At 40.1% G+C, this 15,542-nt stretch overlaps 1 protein-coding gene across 1 annotated transcript; it reads right to left on the reverse strand.

The window, feature by feature from the left end:
• Positions 1 to 313: 313 nt before the first annotated feature.
• prima1 (proline rich membrane anchor 1) lies at positions 314 to 12,018 on the reverse strand. Its single transcript, XM_077732060.1, has 4 exons — positions 11,519 to 12,018; positions 10,034 to 10,175; positions 7,507 to 7,639; positions 314 to 2,584 (listed from the first exon to the last, which is right to left on the reverse strand). The coding sequence occupies exons 1-4, from the start codon at positions 11,639 to 11,641 to the stop codon at positions 2,485 to 2,487; spliced, it is 498 nt and encodes a 165-aa protein (XP_077588186.1). The 5' UTR covers positions 11,642 to 12,018; the 3' UTR covers positions 314 to 2,484.
• Positions 12,019 to 15,542: the final 3,524 nt, after the last annotated feature.

Below are 15,542 nucleotides of genomic sequence, written 5' to 3' on the forward strand. Positions count from 1 at the left end.
GCAAATCATAAATATAACAATCTAAAATAAACCCATAACTTTACTATAGCTTTACCGCCCACTGTTCAGTGGCTATGTGACCTACCCGTTTGCCTGCTTTGTGTCATAGCAAGCTGGAAAAGGTCTGTTAATGGCACTTCATTAAAGATGCAGCGCGTCAGACAGACTTAGCACATGCCCGCTCTAACCTAGCTCTAACACCCCCCCAGACCTGCACCACACAGAGCACACTGGGCGATGGGCTAAATATAACAACTCCTTTTCAATACCCCCCATAGTGCAACAGCAGTGATGTCCTTTAAACACAATAAAAGCTAAAAAAGCTCCGTTGATATGTACACTTTTATTTACAAAACTCAGCCAGGATACCAACGTATGTATGCACATTATTCTCTCTGTTTTTTTGTAATGCATAAAGTGTGTGAGTTTGGAGTATCCACTGCCATATGTACATGAATGGCTTGTTCCATTAACATGACAACATGACAACAAGTCTAAAAACAGTAGCGGCGTTCCCCAATTATGAATGAATTAACAGTCCGGAAGGCAGATATTTAAATAGCAATATTTACATTCATGCATCAGGCACGTCTCCCGACTACAGTTGAGTGATGTTAAATGTTAGAAGGGTGCTTGTTGGAGACTACCTGGGCATGTTTAAATGCAAGCTCGTCCTTTTTCAACAAATTAGCCAATAACTATGCTTAACTGACTGCTTTGTAAGCATTTTGCACACAGAATTAAAGTGGGAAAAACAATGCAGAGCTGCAGTGAGTGATACGACAGTTTAGATTCAGTTGTGTTATTTCAGAGGGGAATTAAAGGACACACACACACACACACATTGGTGCAACCTGATCTTTGACTATAGGCCAAGTATATTGTCACTATGTCACTCTACTGGTTTCTATGGTGATGGCTGACCAGTTGTGAGTGACAAGATTACAAATATTGTCAAATCCATTTTGAAAATCATTGTGTATTTATTCATTATAGAATAGTTCACTTTTATAGTAATAATTGGAATCAGTTGGATTTTTAATTTGTCTTATGAGCAGCTCACATTTCTTAAACCCCCAAAACAGTTTTAGCCAATCAAATGCTAGGATTTCAAATCAAATTTAAATGGGTATATTGTTTATAGTAGATGTCAATCCATTTGAACTAGGAGGGTGGGAGCAAATGATCAGCAATAACAGTCTTGTGTATACTTATGTATATTGTATATACAGTTTGTGTGTATATGTATAAATAATATAAACTAATATATTGTATGTGTGTCGATGAAAGGTGTAGACGCACGTTGATTGTGCTGAATTGACAGACCACCGTCGAGTCATCATTTCTTAAAACAATCCAGGCAAAACAAAGTGCACCTTATTGATTGACTTTTAACTAGTTGCTGTCAAATAAGAGCAACATTAGATGAGCTCATCCTTTATTGAGCCTCCCAGGGAAAATTTAAGACACTATCTTATTCAAAAGATCCAAATAATGGTGAATTTTACTTCTACTTTTTGACCATTTTCTTGACTAAGTCTCTTAAGACTTAGAAAAAATCCACTAAAATCTTGGAATTTGTTCTAAATCCCTTCACACTTAGAAAAATATGGATAGATTGTTTCTATTTTGAATTAATCTCAATGGGAAACACATTACCGACAGGTCGGAGGCCCAGAGTGGATTGAGTTGTACCTTGGAGGTGTCACTGACCTTGGTGCTGAAATGACTTGAAAACATAAAAATAGAACAAGTGTGATGCGGTGCAGAAAAAACTCACATTCACCTAAACATAAACTCTCAAACACACAGTGCCAAACAAGCAATGCCATTTTTCTGCCATGGCGTTAAATTAAAATATCATATAAATAATTCACATTAAAAACAAATGTGAAGGACTGTATATATATACCATAGACAATATCTTTTTGGTAGAAAAATAAATCGAGAAAATAAATAGCCAAACCACCAAAGTATATATTACAAGGAGTCTTGCGAAGGTGAGGACGTTGTCTCCTTTTTGATTTTTTTAGGTTTTTTTTGTTCAAAATATGGGATTTCTTTAACTTGCATAGTCATATGAATTCTCGCCGCCTTCAAGCCAGGAGCGAAATGCGTTACCCCGTCAAAATGGAGGGTGTGTTATGTAAAAAAAGACCAAAGAAAAAGTTGCATTCTCTGTAAAAAGTGCATGCACGTTACTTCTTGCGTGTGATGGCTTGGCTCGACCCAAAATGGCGCCTGCGGGGCCGCTCTATCGTCCGCGCTTCTACCGCATGAGGTCGTGGCAGATTGGCCCATTGTAGGCGACGCCCACTCTCAGCGGGATGCTTTTCAGCCTCACTTGCCTTTTGTGGCTTTTCCCTGGCGTCTCGGCTCGCAAAAACCAGGTGGCGTTCTAGGCCGGAAGGGTCACTGAGGAACAGGGAGGGGGCCTGAAAGATGGGGGACGCTGTCACTTCCTGCTCCGAGCTGGAATGGAGTCTATAGCACAGTGTTGTTTGTACCCATGGCCTTCTTGTTGCGGATGCTCATGGCGTATTCCCCGCGACTTGTTCCGTTCTCTTCTTTACGTAGCGGTTTCCTGGAAAAAGAGTCAAAAAAAGAGTCATTATTTTGGAAGACTATTAAGCATAATAGGTTGACAAACTGGCTCCCATTGGAGAAAGATTGTGCTGTCCATAAATGATTGCTGCTTGCACTTTTATGATCACAAATAATAAAATAGTTCCAATTATACTTGACCTTTTGGGATCCCGTCAATCAAAGAATTGACACTCAATCACAAAAGTTTATGACTGGACTTCCAAGACCCTTGAGCAAGGCGTGACTGGACGTTTGGTCGGGGGTCAAATGTACTTAGATGTTAAACAGTACTTAGATATTAAACAGTATTTAGATATTAAACAGTACTTAGATGTTAAACAGTACTTCGATATTAAACTGTACTTCGATATTAAACAGTACTTAGATATTAAACTTTCTCTCTTAGATATTAAACTCTCTCATGAATATAATTTTGAGAGCTGGTTTCAACAGTAAACTATCCGTCACCATTTGACCGGCGACCAAACGTCCGAGCACCGAGCAAGAGCATCAAACGTAATAACAAATGTGTTGGTTAACGTTTTCAACAAATATCAGCCCCAGTTTCCAAAAACAAACTTGCCAAATGCCATCCTTTGAACCATCAACATTTCATATCGCATCCCTCATCAACTAAAGGCCACGCCATTAAAAAAAACGGACTTTAGAGTCACCCGACACACTGATTAGATTTCCTCAACGATTCTTTCTAATAAGATGGCTATTCAAAGGTCACGATTGCAGGAAGGGAAAGACATTGCAATGCCAAATGACCTCCTCTTTCCTCCTTGTCGTGAGACCGTCTAAACAAGCAAAGTAGCTCCTAATGCAAAACTAAAAATGGGCCGAATTGAAGGCTGCTATCATTCAATGAAGCCTCTTTTATCCACTCCTCTGCTCTTTTGTGCTTATTATATTTGTCCAGTGTTGTGTGCCTTGCGGGGCGACCCCCTCCACTGGCCTGCTTTATATAACTCCACAGACACATGTGAATACAGTTCGTACAGTCATTGTCCCACGTACAGTGTCCTCTCCAACACAGGAGGAGCCTTGAGCCACATCTTGTCTTTCAAAAGCAAACGACTGGTCGCTAAGACCTTCTCAGACCTTGCAGGACCCCGATGTGTATTTAAGAAGAAGAATGATCAAAATTATGGCAAAGTTAAAATAGGAATAATCCAAAATTCTAAGTTGCAGTCAATAAAACACTTTCAAAACAAACCATTACAACGCCACTCTAAATAAACAATGAATATAAGCATCAAAACAAGCTGAATTACACCATGTAACCAAATAATCAGATTTAATTGTGACTAACTTAGTTATAATTGTTTGACCTAGTTCAACCACTGAATTAGTTAGTTTTCTAACTATGTATATCACTCATTATATTCGCTAAATATCCCAATTTTCCTTTGTTTTATTCATAATTAATCTGTTGGACCACAAAGTATTTTGGCACCGTTCCCCAAGGCCACTGGACAGCACCAATCCTTTTTTGGGGGGTGCCGATGGACCCACTCCAAGGTTTCAATAATGGATGCCAAGCTGTTGACAGGTGGCAGGTGGCAACACCGCACTTCATATGTTAGATGAATATTTTATAAGAAAGCTGTGCAATCACAGCACATGGTCCCGTTTGAAGTTTTGGCTTGTCATAAAATGAGGACACGTGATGTCATGTTTCCAATTACCATCTGGAAATCAGAGGAATATTCACAATGGAGGTTAACCAAAACAAAAATGGCGTAAAATCAAGAAATGTGACTTTAAAAGCCACCTAAACGAACATTTAACAAGTTTTTTGGATGTACTGAACCGCCCTTGGAATCAGTCGGGAGCAGCTGTGGAGTAATATCGGCTTTTAGACGAGCCTCCCGGAGCGCTAAGTGATTAGGAAAAGCATCTCGCTCCATTAGCACGTCGGGCTGAGCTTTGTTTATTTTGGCTTTCTGGGTTGGCAGACAGCCGAGAGGGAAAGCGGCTTCACGTCTTTTGCCACGGCAACACCGAGAGGCAGCATGTGTCTGATCCTCTTCTTTATGCTTGCGCACACTCACCAGCCTCCCTGCTGTTCCTACTGCTGCCCTTGTGGCGTCTCAATAGAATACAAGAGTGGGGAAGTGTCTTTTCTTTGCCTTGTTTTGCCTTCGATCGGGCCCGAGTGCTTGTGACAGATGAGTGACGGGTGCAGATGATCCCAAAAAAAAAGGGCAATGGGATTGTGGCCTGTTGTCAGATTTTCTCACCTCTTTGGATGTCTGGGCTGCTTATTTTGAGGATTTTATTTAGGGAGTATGAAGCATTAAGGGCCTGGGGGAATAATATATAACATGGGGTGGGACAGTGTATTGAAATGGTGATATATAGGGATACTTTTAATTTCCCAAAAGGCTCTGGATATTGAATCAAATCATCATTTTGAGTTTCAAAGTCTAGTCCAGTGAAGTCTACTGTAAATAGCACTGAAACCAAAATACTTATATTCAGTCTTCCTGTTTTTTTAGGCCTTTATAAGTCACTTTTTGTTCATTTTAAGGCCATTACAGGTCATTTTCTTTTTCTTTAGGGTCATTCCTCAGCCTCTTCTTGCTCAGTGACCCACTACTTGAAAAACCATCAAAATATGCTTAGCCATAAACATAACTATGACCATTTAAACCATATAATATGACTACAATGGTAGCAAAATTCTACATCGCAGCAAAAATTGATAGCAACGTCTACAAACCAAAAGAAGCTTTAGTAGCAAAATCATACAGAACACTCAATTTGACCCCCGGGCCTTGAGTTTGACACCAGTACCTTGAAGCCAGGTTCACCAGCATAGGAACTAATTAACATATAGAACTAATTCGTCACTGTCTAGCAAAAACACACACTCTTGCCTAATATTTTCCGTCATTTTCCGCCTTCCAAATATTTAGAACAGGCTAAAATGGCTACCCTATGTTTGGCCTACCCCAAGCATCTCCATCCCTTTCTTGGCCGGCTTCACGTCGCCAATTGTTCTCCCCGAGCTCTGAAATGATAAGGGCAAACCGTGCCAAACTCCAACGGAAACCCATCTATCCTAAGATGGCTCGTCTCTGACAAATGACTGCGTGATTAACTCTGACTGGACCAGCTTTTAAGTAATGTTTGCGCCCAAGTCTGCACGCAGTCTGTAACCCGTCGGGGGGCTTCAGGACACGACCTGCGTTGCGTGCATGTATAAAAGATGTGGCCTGCAACTGAATGACTGCGCAAATTAATTCATAAATAATGACGCGGCTTTAAGGATGGAGCCTGTATTGCAACAACACTTTGCTTCCTCTGCTGCATCAGAAAAAAAAGGTGCCCCTTGGCTACGGAAGGGTGGGAGGGGACTGGAGAATTGCCATAATGAATTCCTGAGCCAACCAGCCATTATTTCCGCTGCCTGACTTTGCCTATTTGCTGTTTGGAGAAAGCGGGAAGATAGTTCTGCTGAGGGAAGCTGAATAGACGTCAATAAATAGAAAATACAACAAGGTGAATTTATCAGGAGGAAATGAAACAATTGGACGATTTACCACATACATCTGGATTTATTCTTGAACGGGGGTGTAAGTATGATAAGATGCAGGGTCTGTTTTTGCCAAGGGCGATGTGGGCGAGTGCCTAGGGTGCAATTTCTATGAGGGCGCACAAGAATTATCCCTCATTTCAACGTCTTGTTGGAGTTTATAGAGTAAAGTGTGTTCAGTCTAAAATAGGGCAGTAAAATTAATTTCATACTGTAACAAAGTTACAGTTAGTGATATTGCATTAGAAAAGAACTGAAAAGTCAAGTGTTAGGGTCAATCTAATCATCCAGAACACAATTTAAGTGTAAAACAGGTGAAATACATCTTAAATATCTGCTATAGAAGAAGGACTGAATTCCCAAGATGTCAATTATATCTTAAATATTCAATAATTTTAATATTGTGGTTCAGGTTTTACACATTTTTCATTGGCGTTCATCTTTTGGGTCATTTGTACTCTTGTATTGAGTCAAAAAATGACTCACTAAAATGATATCATATGTAAGAAGACCCATGTTTTCATTCAAATGTGTATTGGATAAAAAATACATAACAAATAAGGATATGTGTGTTCCTATGTTACTAAATTAGCCAAGACCGCCTCTGCCAAGATGTTTATGGATGGTCGCCCGCATGCATGCACGCAATAAGAAGAGTCTCTTTATTAAATGTCTGCCAACATTAATGCGGAATTCCAAGTACGTGTGTGACACTGAATGGCACAAGGATAAATAGGTCTGGCTTTTGCCGCGGGCCAAAACTTCACGCCGCCTTTCCTCTAATAAGCCAAAATGGGGAAAACATTTTCTAACGCGTGGGATTCCTCTTTGCTTTCCCTCTTTGCCAACAAGATATGAGGTACTATTTCAAATGGTGTATACTAGGGATGTCCCAATGGTATATTTATGCATACAGGTCGAACTGTAAATAGTCAGAAAATGAAATAAAAACCCTATAATAATAAAATAATTATTCTTAGGGACATCTAAACTATGAAAACAGTCTGTAAAATACATTGTATCTGTACAAAAACACTAAAGTAGGTCATAAATATAAAATATTCAAATGAAAATAACAAAGTATGTCAGCCTTGGTGTGTCACGTGACAACATATTCTTTACAGTGCCGTTTAAATGTGTTCCTTTATCCTCCAAATCTCAGAGTACATCCATTTGGCAAGCTCAAAAGCCTTTATTTGGGAATCTCAAAGAAAGAACTTTTATTTTGCTTGTACAAAGAACCAACATTCAAAAGCAGCCATCAAACATAGATGGAGACTAACCAAAACATGCTTAACACTTTTCCACTGTTTCTCTCTCTTTTTTTCACCATTTCTGCCACAATTTCAACCTCCCAAAAAAGACAAACTTACCTCTTGATAGCCTTGTAGCAAATGATGACGGCCGAGAGAAGGAAGAGCGCCGAGGCACAGCCCACCGTCCCCAGCACGACAAAGTCCATGTCCGTCCACCATGGTCTCACCAAGGGCACCATAGGCTCTGCCACTGGGGAGAAGAAGAGATGGATCTTGTTAAGAAGAGATACATGGCTTCACCACTTCTTCTACTCGACACTCAATCATATCCATACACATGACACCATAATTTATTTAGCTTCCCTGACACTTGCACATTTGATGTCCCCACTCACTCCGTCAGCCACTTTGAATGTGTTGTCCATCCATTCATCCATCCATCCATCCATCGAATCATCCATCCACCCATCCATTCATTCATCCATCCATCCATACATCCATACATCCATACATCCATACATCCATACATCCATCCATCCATCCATCCATCCATCCATCCATCCATCCATCCATAGATCCATCCATCCATCCAACATTCTCTATCATCTAATAAAATGTTTGGTTACCAAACATATGCAGTTATAGGACAATTTTAAGCCATGCAAACATGCAAAACACTAAAATATACAAGCAAAATGACTTGTCTTTAGATAAAAAAAATTAAAAGAAAAAGAAAAAAGAAGAAAAGGATGCTCGAGAATAGTGTTAATAATACCAAATTTGCCTTTTTAGATATTATAGGCAGTGAAAAATGAATTAGTCTCTGGAGTCAACATTACATTTGTTAATTAAGCCCTGATGAGATTGATTCCATTTTGAGGTAAGACTCAGCTTTGAAGGAGAAGCCATTTGTAGAATATAAATAAGGTCCCACTTAATGTCCCACTTTTTATCATCCATGCATATTCATTGCCTTTTAAAGATTACACTTTGAGCACAACTTCAGGCCCAAGATGAAAGAAAAGAAGGATAATTAGGTAGTTAGACGGATTAAAGTCGGCTTGAATTATTCATCATGTCTCCACCCTTTTTTAAACAGTCTCGTAAAGGAGTTAAAATACTTTAAATGGGTCTGCTTGTCTGGGTTTTTTTTCCACCAGAAACATTGGTGTCAAAATGAAGATTAAAATAGTTAATAGGGTAAAGAAAAGACCAGATTTTTTTTTAAAAATTACTTATTTTCCAAATATTGAGTACTATTATAGAGTCAAAAATGCCTATTTCCTGGTTTTATGACCATTTATTTATGGTGAAGCTTTACATTTCATTGTACATTTAAAATAATAATAAAAGCATTCAATTGGAATGACCTCTGTCATGTAAATCATGTGCTAAAAAACACAAAATCTTTAAAAACATGAAAAAGTGAGCATTCAAAGTCTTGAATTGACCTTGACTACAATCATAAAAGGGGGGTCTATGACTCCTCTTTTAATGGGAGACAACTGGTTGGTCATAACACAAACAGCAGCCCATAAAAATGTATTTTTTCTCTTTTTTTTTTAGAACGGTCTGGAGCAGATTGATGAAAACCTTTCCGCCGCTGTCCACTGATGATGAAGTAGTCATCCCCCCTGATGTTAAGGGCTCGGGGTGAGTGATTCTAAAGAGTGGCGGTAATAGCTCACAATGGCTGCATCATCAGCAACGCCTGTCGCCCATATTTCAACGGGCTGTTCTTTACGGGGCCTGGGGCCCGTGCACAAATCACATCGACTTTCAGCGCGCCTGACTCGCAGAATATGGGGCTTTCGGACACTGAAAAACAGCGACAAGAGCGCTAGTTCGACTTCAAAACAAAAAGTCAGCTGGGGGGGACAAGAACACAAAAAGGACTCAAATGCAAGGAACCTAATCACTAAAAATACTTCAATATTGAAATTATAGACTGGAAATGCCACTATTTTGGGGACCTAGTGACCTATAGACATAACAAAACAACATATTTAAAATCTGCTTTTTTTCTTTATATCCAAAATGCGTGTTTACTTACAGATTAGATTAAATTAGATTAGATAAATGTATTCAATCCCATATTTGGGATATTTCACTGTCACAGTAGCAAGAGGGTGAGAATACAGACACAGGAAAAGACATTTTAGACATAAATAAAGGTAAAAAAAACAAGTTAATAAATTGTGCTGAGATATATATACGTATAAATATATTTTTATATATACACACACATTGGTGCACATGTATACACTCAGTTGGGCAAATTAAAACCGGAGAAAAAGTTATTTTTGTAAAAGGCCTTTCGGCGCAAACAAACTCAAAGCCTAACGAGCCTTTTCTCTTGATCAAATGACAACTAATTTAATGAAGTCATCTGTGTTTTAATCAAGGACGGTCCTTTGGGGGAAACCCTCGCATGGAGCCAGTGAGCGTGGCGGCCCAGCAGGCTTTCCATCTCTCGGGCAGCTGGGTACTCCCTAAGGTCAGGCCTACTAAATTCAGCATCCTGCCAGCTCCCAAACACCACAACAACAAATCCCATCGCACCAAAAGTCAAACACGATCTCCCTCATAACTTGAGAAAAGACAGTTTAGCAGAGGAAGTAAGACAGATGCTGGGAGTTCTTACCTGTGGTGCCCAGTAGCCGGGGGGGAGGCGGCGGAGGCGGCGGCGGGGGGAGCGGAGGGTATCTTCTACAATGGCACGCCAGCTGGCACTGTTGGCTAACTTTCTCCGCCGCACTCTGCGAGCATGACCTCTGGAGTTCGCCCTTTGTTTGCAAGATATGGGAAAAAACAAAAACAGAGTGAGATGGCGTCCTCATAATGCAAGATGCACCGTACACGCTCAACATTCCCTCCACGCTCCTCCCGCTGGTGTTGTGACTGGCTCACGCAGAATAGTAACGCATCTCCAGCTGCAATCCCCGTAAGGAGCCACCCGCCCACCGACAGAGTGGGCAGCAGGCCGCCCCGAGGAGCGCGAGTGGGCGGAAACTCGAGCGGATCGCATTACATGTGAACCCTGCAAACGCTGCGTATGTGTATGTGTGAGCAACAGCTCACTCATCGTTATCTGTAGGCAGCAGCGTGGAGGCACAGGTTACTCGACTTAACATACGCCAGCTTATGGCTTGTGCACAAATCACGCTCACAACCAACCACCAATAGCGCATTCTCGCTAGTGTTTGGATGGGATTTGCGTGCCAGGGGAGTGTCAACAACCTGTCGTATTTTGCTGACTATAAGCCAAAGAATACACAATGGAGAGGAAATAAATCTATAAAGTCGCAATTTTGGGAAGGCCATTTTTTTATATGATCAGAAACCAAGAATATAAATTAACAATAGTAAAATAGAGAAAAACAGGCTACATTTATATGTATGCATATATTAATATGTATGTTTGTATGTTTGTAGGTATGACTATGTATGTATGACTATAGTATTTGTCCCAAACTATGAAAAAAGTGCCACTTATAGTCCAAAAAATATGGTAAGTTTTGTGTATTTACAAAAAATTATTCATTCGACATTCTTAGTGGTTGTTTTTTGTTCTATTTAGTTTTAAAAGAGCCTATTTTTATTGTGTTTTAGTGTTGTAGAATTGCAGTGGACGTGATTTTAGTATTTTGCTGACAACGGGAATGTGATAGTATTCGTTTTGACCCAAAGTGAATGATCCTGTTGTCAATATTTTGGCAAGATGATTTGAGCATTGAGTCGGGCAGGCAGAAGCCTTGCTTGGGAACACTCGTCTTTGACGCAAATCAAATAAGAAGTCTGTCATTGTGGCCATGTTCCAGTGGCCTGGAATTATCCTGAACCGAGCTGAGAGCTTCTCTTAATCATTTTGACCAAAGGGTCAATGTACCCTTTGGAAATATGGCACGTTTATTGCTGATAGTGCTGAATTGGACAGTTCTTTTTTACAAATAAAGGCAAATCAGAAAAACAATGTCATTATAATACATTGGAAGCCTAAGCCAAATTTTAACAGTAACTCTGAACTGAAAAACAAGATGATGACTCGCCTAATAAAGAAGTACCAAGTGTACAAGAGTAGTTTGAAAGATGAAAAATGATACAAATAAGCAAAAGTATTGCGTGTTACCTGGCACGAGAGTAAGAGCAGCGAGAGAAGGCAGTGCGCGAAGAGGAGAGGCCAACAACTTAAAGTGAAGGGCGTGAGATCTTGGAGCGACATTCCCGTCGGCGATGCGATCGGATGCGGCATCCATACAGCGTCAAGTCTTCGGGACACCACCTTCCTCCTCTTCTTCTTCCTCTTCTTCCTCTTCCTCCTCCTCCTCCTCCTGGTTCTCCTCCTCCGCCGATCCTAGTCCAAATCGGCGGCGATGCAATAATATCGGTGTCGACAGCGTAGGACGGAGCGAGGCAGCGGGATGAGGAGCGGCGAATCACCCACATACATCCACATCTCTAAAGTTGCGCTCTCCCCTCCAGCTTCATTCCACTTGCTGTTCTTCTTCTTCTTCTTGTTGTTCTTTTCCTTTTTGTTTGGCTGCTGGGATGCCAGTCGCGCTTCTTCACGTGATGATGATGCCCTCCTCGGTTGCCAGTGGGAGTGCAAATGGGACACTCCAGCCCTGGAAGTTGAAGGCGAGAGAGAGAGAGAAAGAGAGAGGCAGAGAGAGAGAGAGAGAGGAAGAGAGAGAGAGGGAGGGAGGGAGGAGGCAGGGAGAGAGAGAAAGAGAGAGAATGTGTTAGGGATGTCCCAAAACGATCATGTGATCAGAAATTGGGCAGTCGTTTTAAAGCTTTTTATTCATTTTTATGTGTTAATGTGTAGGTTGCCATTGATAGTGTTTTACATCTAAATATTCACAACTATAAGGGCACATAAAAGTCATTGAGGGTGCGCCTTATAATGCAGTGCGCCTTATAGTCGTGAAAATATGGTAACCAAGTTGGATGCCCATCAAATCAAAATTAAAAGCCTTTGTTGTCATCATAAACAATGCAATGGGTGGTGATACTCCACAAAGTGAGTTTTCCCAGTAAAAAAAAACATAAATAGTAATATAAAAGTATAAAAAGTCACATGCCAAATTGACATCCATCACTGAGAACAGTAAAAATTGTTAAATGGAGAACTAGTGTCTGTGATTGTCATCAACTCTCGTCTGTGTATTTAAACCCCGTTTTTTTTGCCTCTTGTTGGTATACATCTCCCCAAAAACATATTCACGTCGCACTTGAGTATTAGTCAAACTAGGAAAAAAAAGTGGGACTTCTAGTCTGCAAAAATACTGTATATATGAGTCATAAATATAGAGTACTGCGTTATCACTATACGACTGCACTCCATATAACACTACTCCAATACTTTTCCATTCTCGGAGGAATGGTCTTGTTGCGTAACAGTTATGAACGGTTATGAAATAATACCACGGCCGTGCAGTGTACGCGACATTCACGGCCAACTGGCAGTGACAATCAAATCTCGTGTGCCCATTGTTGTGAGTTCACTGACACAAGAGCTGGTGGAGAGGCCACGGATCGTGACCGCGGACGATATTTTCCTGTAGTCATGATCTCACTATCCTATTTCTACCAACATTTTATCAAAAAGGTGATAAAATTCGACCTAAAATCCATAGCAGAATGATATTTTGTTGTTGTTGATTAGTTTACTGCAGAATATTGTGACCCAAATATCGATAATTTCATAAATGAGTCAATCAGTTTGAATCTGTGCTCATTTTCAGTTTTCTTAATGTTAATCTTAGCATATCTTTAGATTCCAAAAGGCTGAAAAAAAGGAAGAGAACGGCTTTAAGAAAATTGAGGTTGGATTAAAGCTTGCTCGTGTCATGTTTAATAAAGCCGGTCGATAATTGAGAAAGGCAAGCGCCAGTCTCCTTGTGGAAATCCTCGCCATGAACGGAGGGCAGACAGGCTTTTCAAAGTCTTTAAATCTTATACAGTTTTATTTGGGGCACAGGTGTTTAAGTGGCGGGGTGGGGCCCAAATTTGGCCCACTGTGTCTCTCTTTGTGTGGGCTGCCAAAGTGAATCTTGCTAGTTGACTTCATTACATTCTGATGCAGATTATAGATACATGGAGAAAAGTGACATTTATTCTCCTTTTTCAAGAAAAATGAAAGATTCTGTTTGTTTTAAGGTTTTTAAAGCAAGTTTAAACATTTTTAATGAATAAATGAATGGTTCCATTTTCAGTTGAGTTTAGAATGTCAATAAAAAGTCATATATATTTGTTAAAATGTACTTTTTAAGTGAAAAAACTCATTAAAATAGTTTCCATTTTAGATTTAAGCACAAGAGAATATTTGCTACTAGGAGGCTCAAAAAGAATATTTTTTGAAATGTATAGCTTTTTGATTTTATATACCGAATGAGATGGGGCAAAACTGCACTTGTGCTCGTCCATTCTCTCCTTCAGTCTGCCCAATTATCGATTATCTGCCAAGACAAAAAGCACTCCATCCTCCTTCTAATCTAACGAGCAACCTCAGCATCTCCATCACTGCCTTTGCTCAAATCACAGTACCAAATGTCTCTCATCAGATTGCTCTTTTTTGTTGTTGTTGTTTTTTATGTAGGCATTGGTGCCAAGTTATCCCATTTCAATCCTGTCCAGAGCCAAAAAAGATCATTTCCAACTCATCCCATCAATGGTGATCCATACCCAAAGTCCAAAGAAACGTGAAGCTCTGATTGGCTGTTTCATTCTGCTTCCACATTAAGGATGAGAGTAGAAGAGGAGTGCCATCTTGTGCCAAAAAGGGCACATGAAAACATTTTTATAAAGGAACAAAGAAAGCCAGTGAATGTATTATATATTTCTAAATGTAATGTATCCACCCTGTCGTGTTAATTTATTTCTAAAGTTTAAAAAAACATTTTTGAATTAAAAATGACCTATCCATTGTGTCCAGTGAAGGTCGCTCAAATTTCCCCAAAAACTGTGTGTCATTGCTGCCTTGCCTTTCCATCTTATCTCTATTATGCTCATCTAATTGAATGGAATGTCACAAAACGATAAATTCCCTATAAAAGCTTCCTCTCTTATCAACATTAGGGCCAAGATACCATTAGAAAGCCAATTTTTCTTCTTTTCATACATCTTTAAATCGTCGAATGCGGCAATAACACCTGATTTTCTCCCTGAGGATCAATGAAATGCTATTTTTAAACTATAAAGATCCAAAGAGGCTCCAAAGAAAACAGATAGGCTTTTAACTTTTCATTTTAATCTATTCTATCTAAAGCAGATCATACGTTTTAAATGCTGAATCATTTAAATCATTTTCATTTGTATTATATCTTAAGGTGGGTAAATATTTTACTGTATTTTCAATATAAAATTGCTCAAGAAGTTAAAATAACATATATTGGGTAATAAATAGATGCATATAAGTGGATTGCCCTTAAAAATGGTAGTTGATGCCTTTGTGAAACTCCAAAGTTGATTTATAGATGCAATTCTACTTCCTTCTTCTCATTCTCCTTCACTTCAAAGTGTGAAGACAATGGATGAAAGTTTTTTAGGGGGGGGGGTGTCTTCTATTGTTAATTGGTCCTTTTCAGCTAAACTGAAGGCAAAGAGGAGAATGGGAAGATGAGACGAGGACATTAGAGTCTCACTGGCACAAAGAAGGGCACACTGCTTGAAAAGATATAGACCAGTTAAGGCACTGGTGGGACTTTTAGCCATAGACATTCTATGTCTATCTATACCCCCCACCCCTCCAAAAAAGACCTCCAAAACACAAAAAACAACATAATAACAACTTCCCCATTCACAAAACTACCATAACACACCCCAACTTTTCCCAGCTAAAATCAAAATAACCCTCAAATCAATCCCAACTTCCCCAGGTGCGTCCCGAGACGTCAAACATCCCTTAACTTGGAATTCCTTGCGTCCACTCAACCCACTCGGCGTCCTCACAAAAGCCCCGTCCTCGACCTCAATGAAGGGAGGGGATGAAGGCCAATTAGCATTTCACAAGTGGCCCTTTCCTCCTCCCGCGCGCTCCCGCACGGGCCCCGGTTTGCGGCCCGTTGGCAGGGTGACAGTATTCGAGTGTGCAAACTTGCGCCATTGTCCTCCGTCCAGGGGGGAGCCATGGAGACCCCCAATAATATGAC

The sequence above is a fragment of the Stigmatopora nigra genome, chromosome 13 (assembly GCF_051989575.1).
Source record: "Stigmatopora nigra isolate UIUO_SnigA chromosome 13, RoL_Snig_1.1, whole genome shotgun sequence".
NCBI lineage: Eukaryota > Metazoa > Chordata > Actinopteri > Syngnathiformes > Syngnathidae > Stigmatopora > Stigmatopora nigra.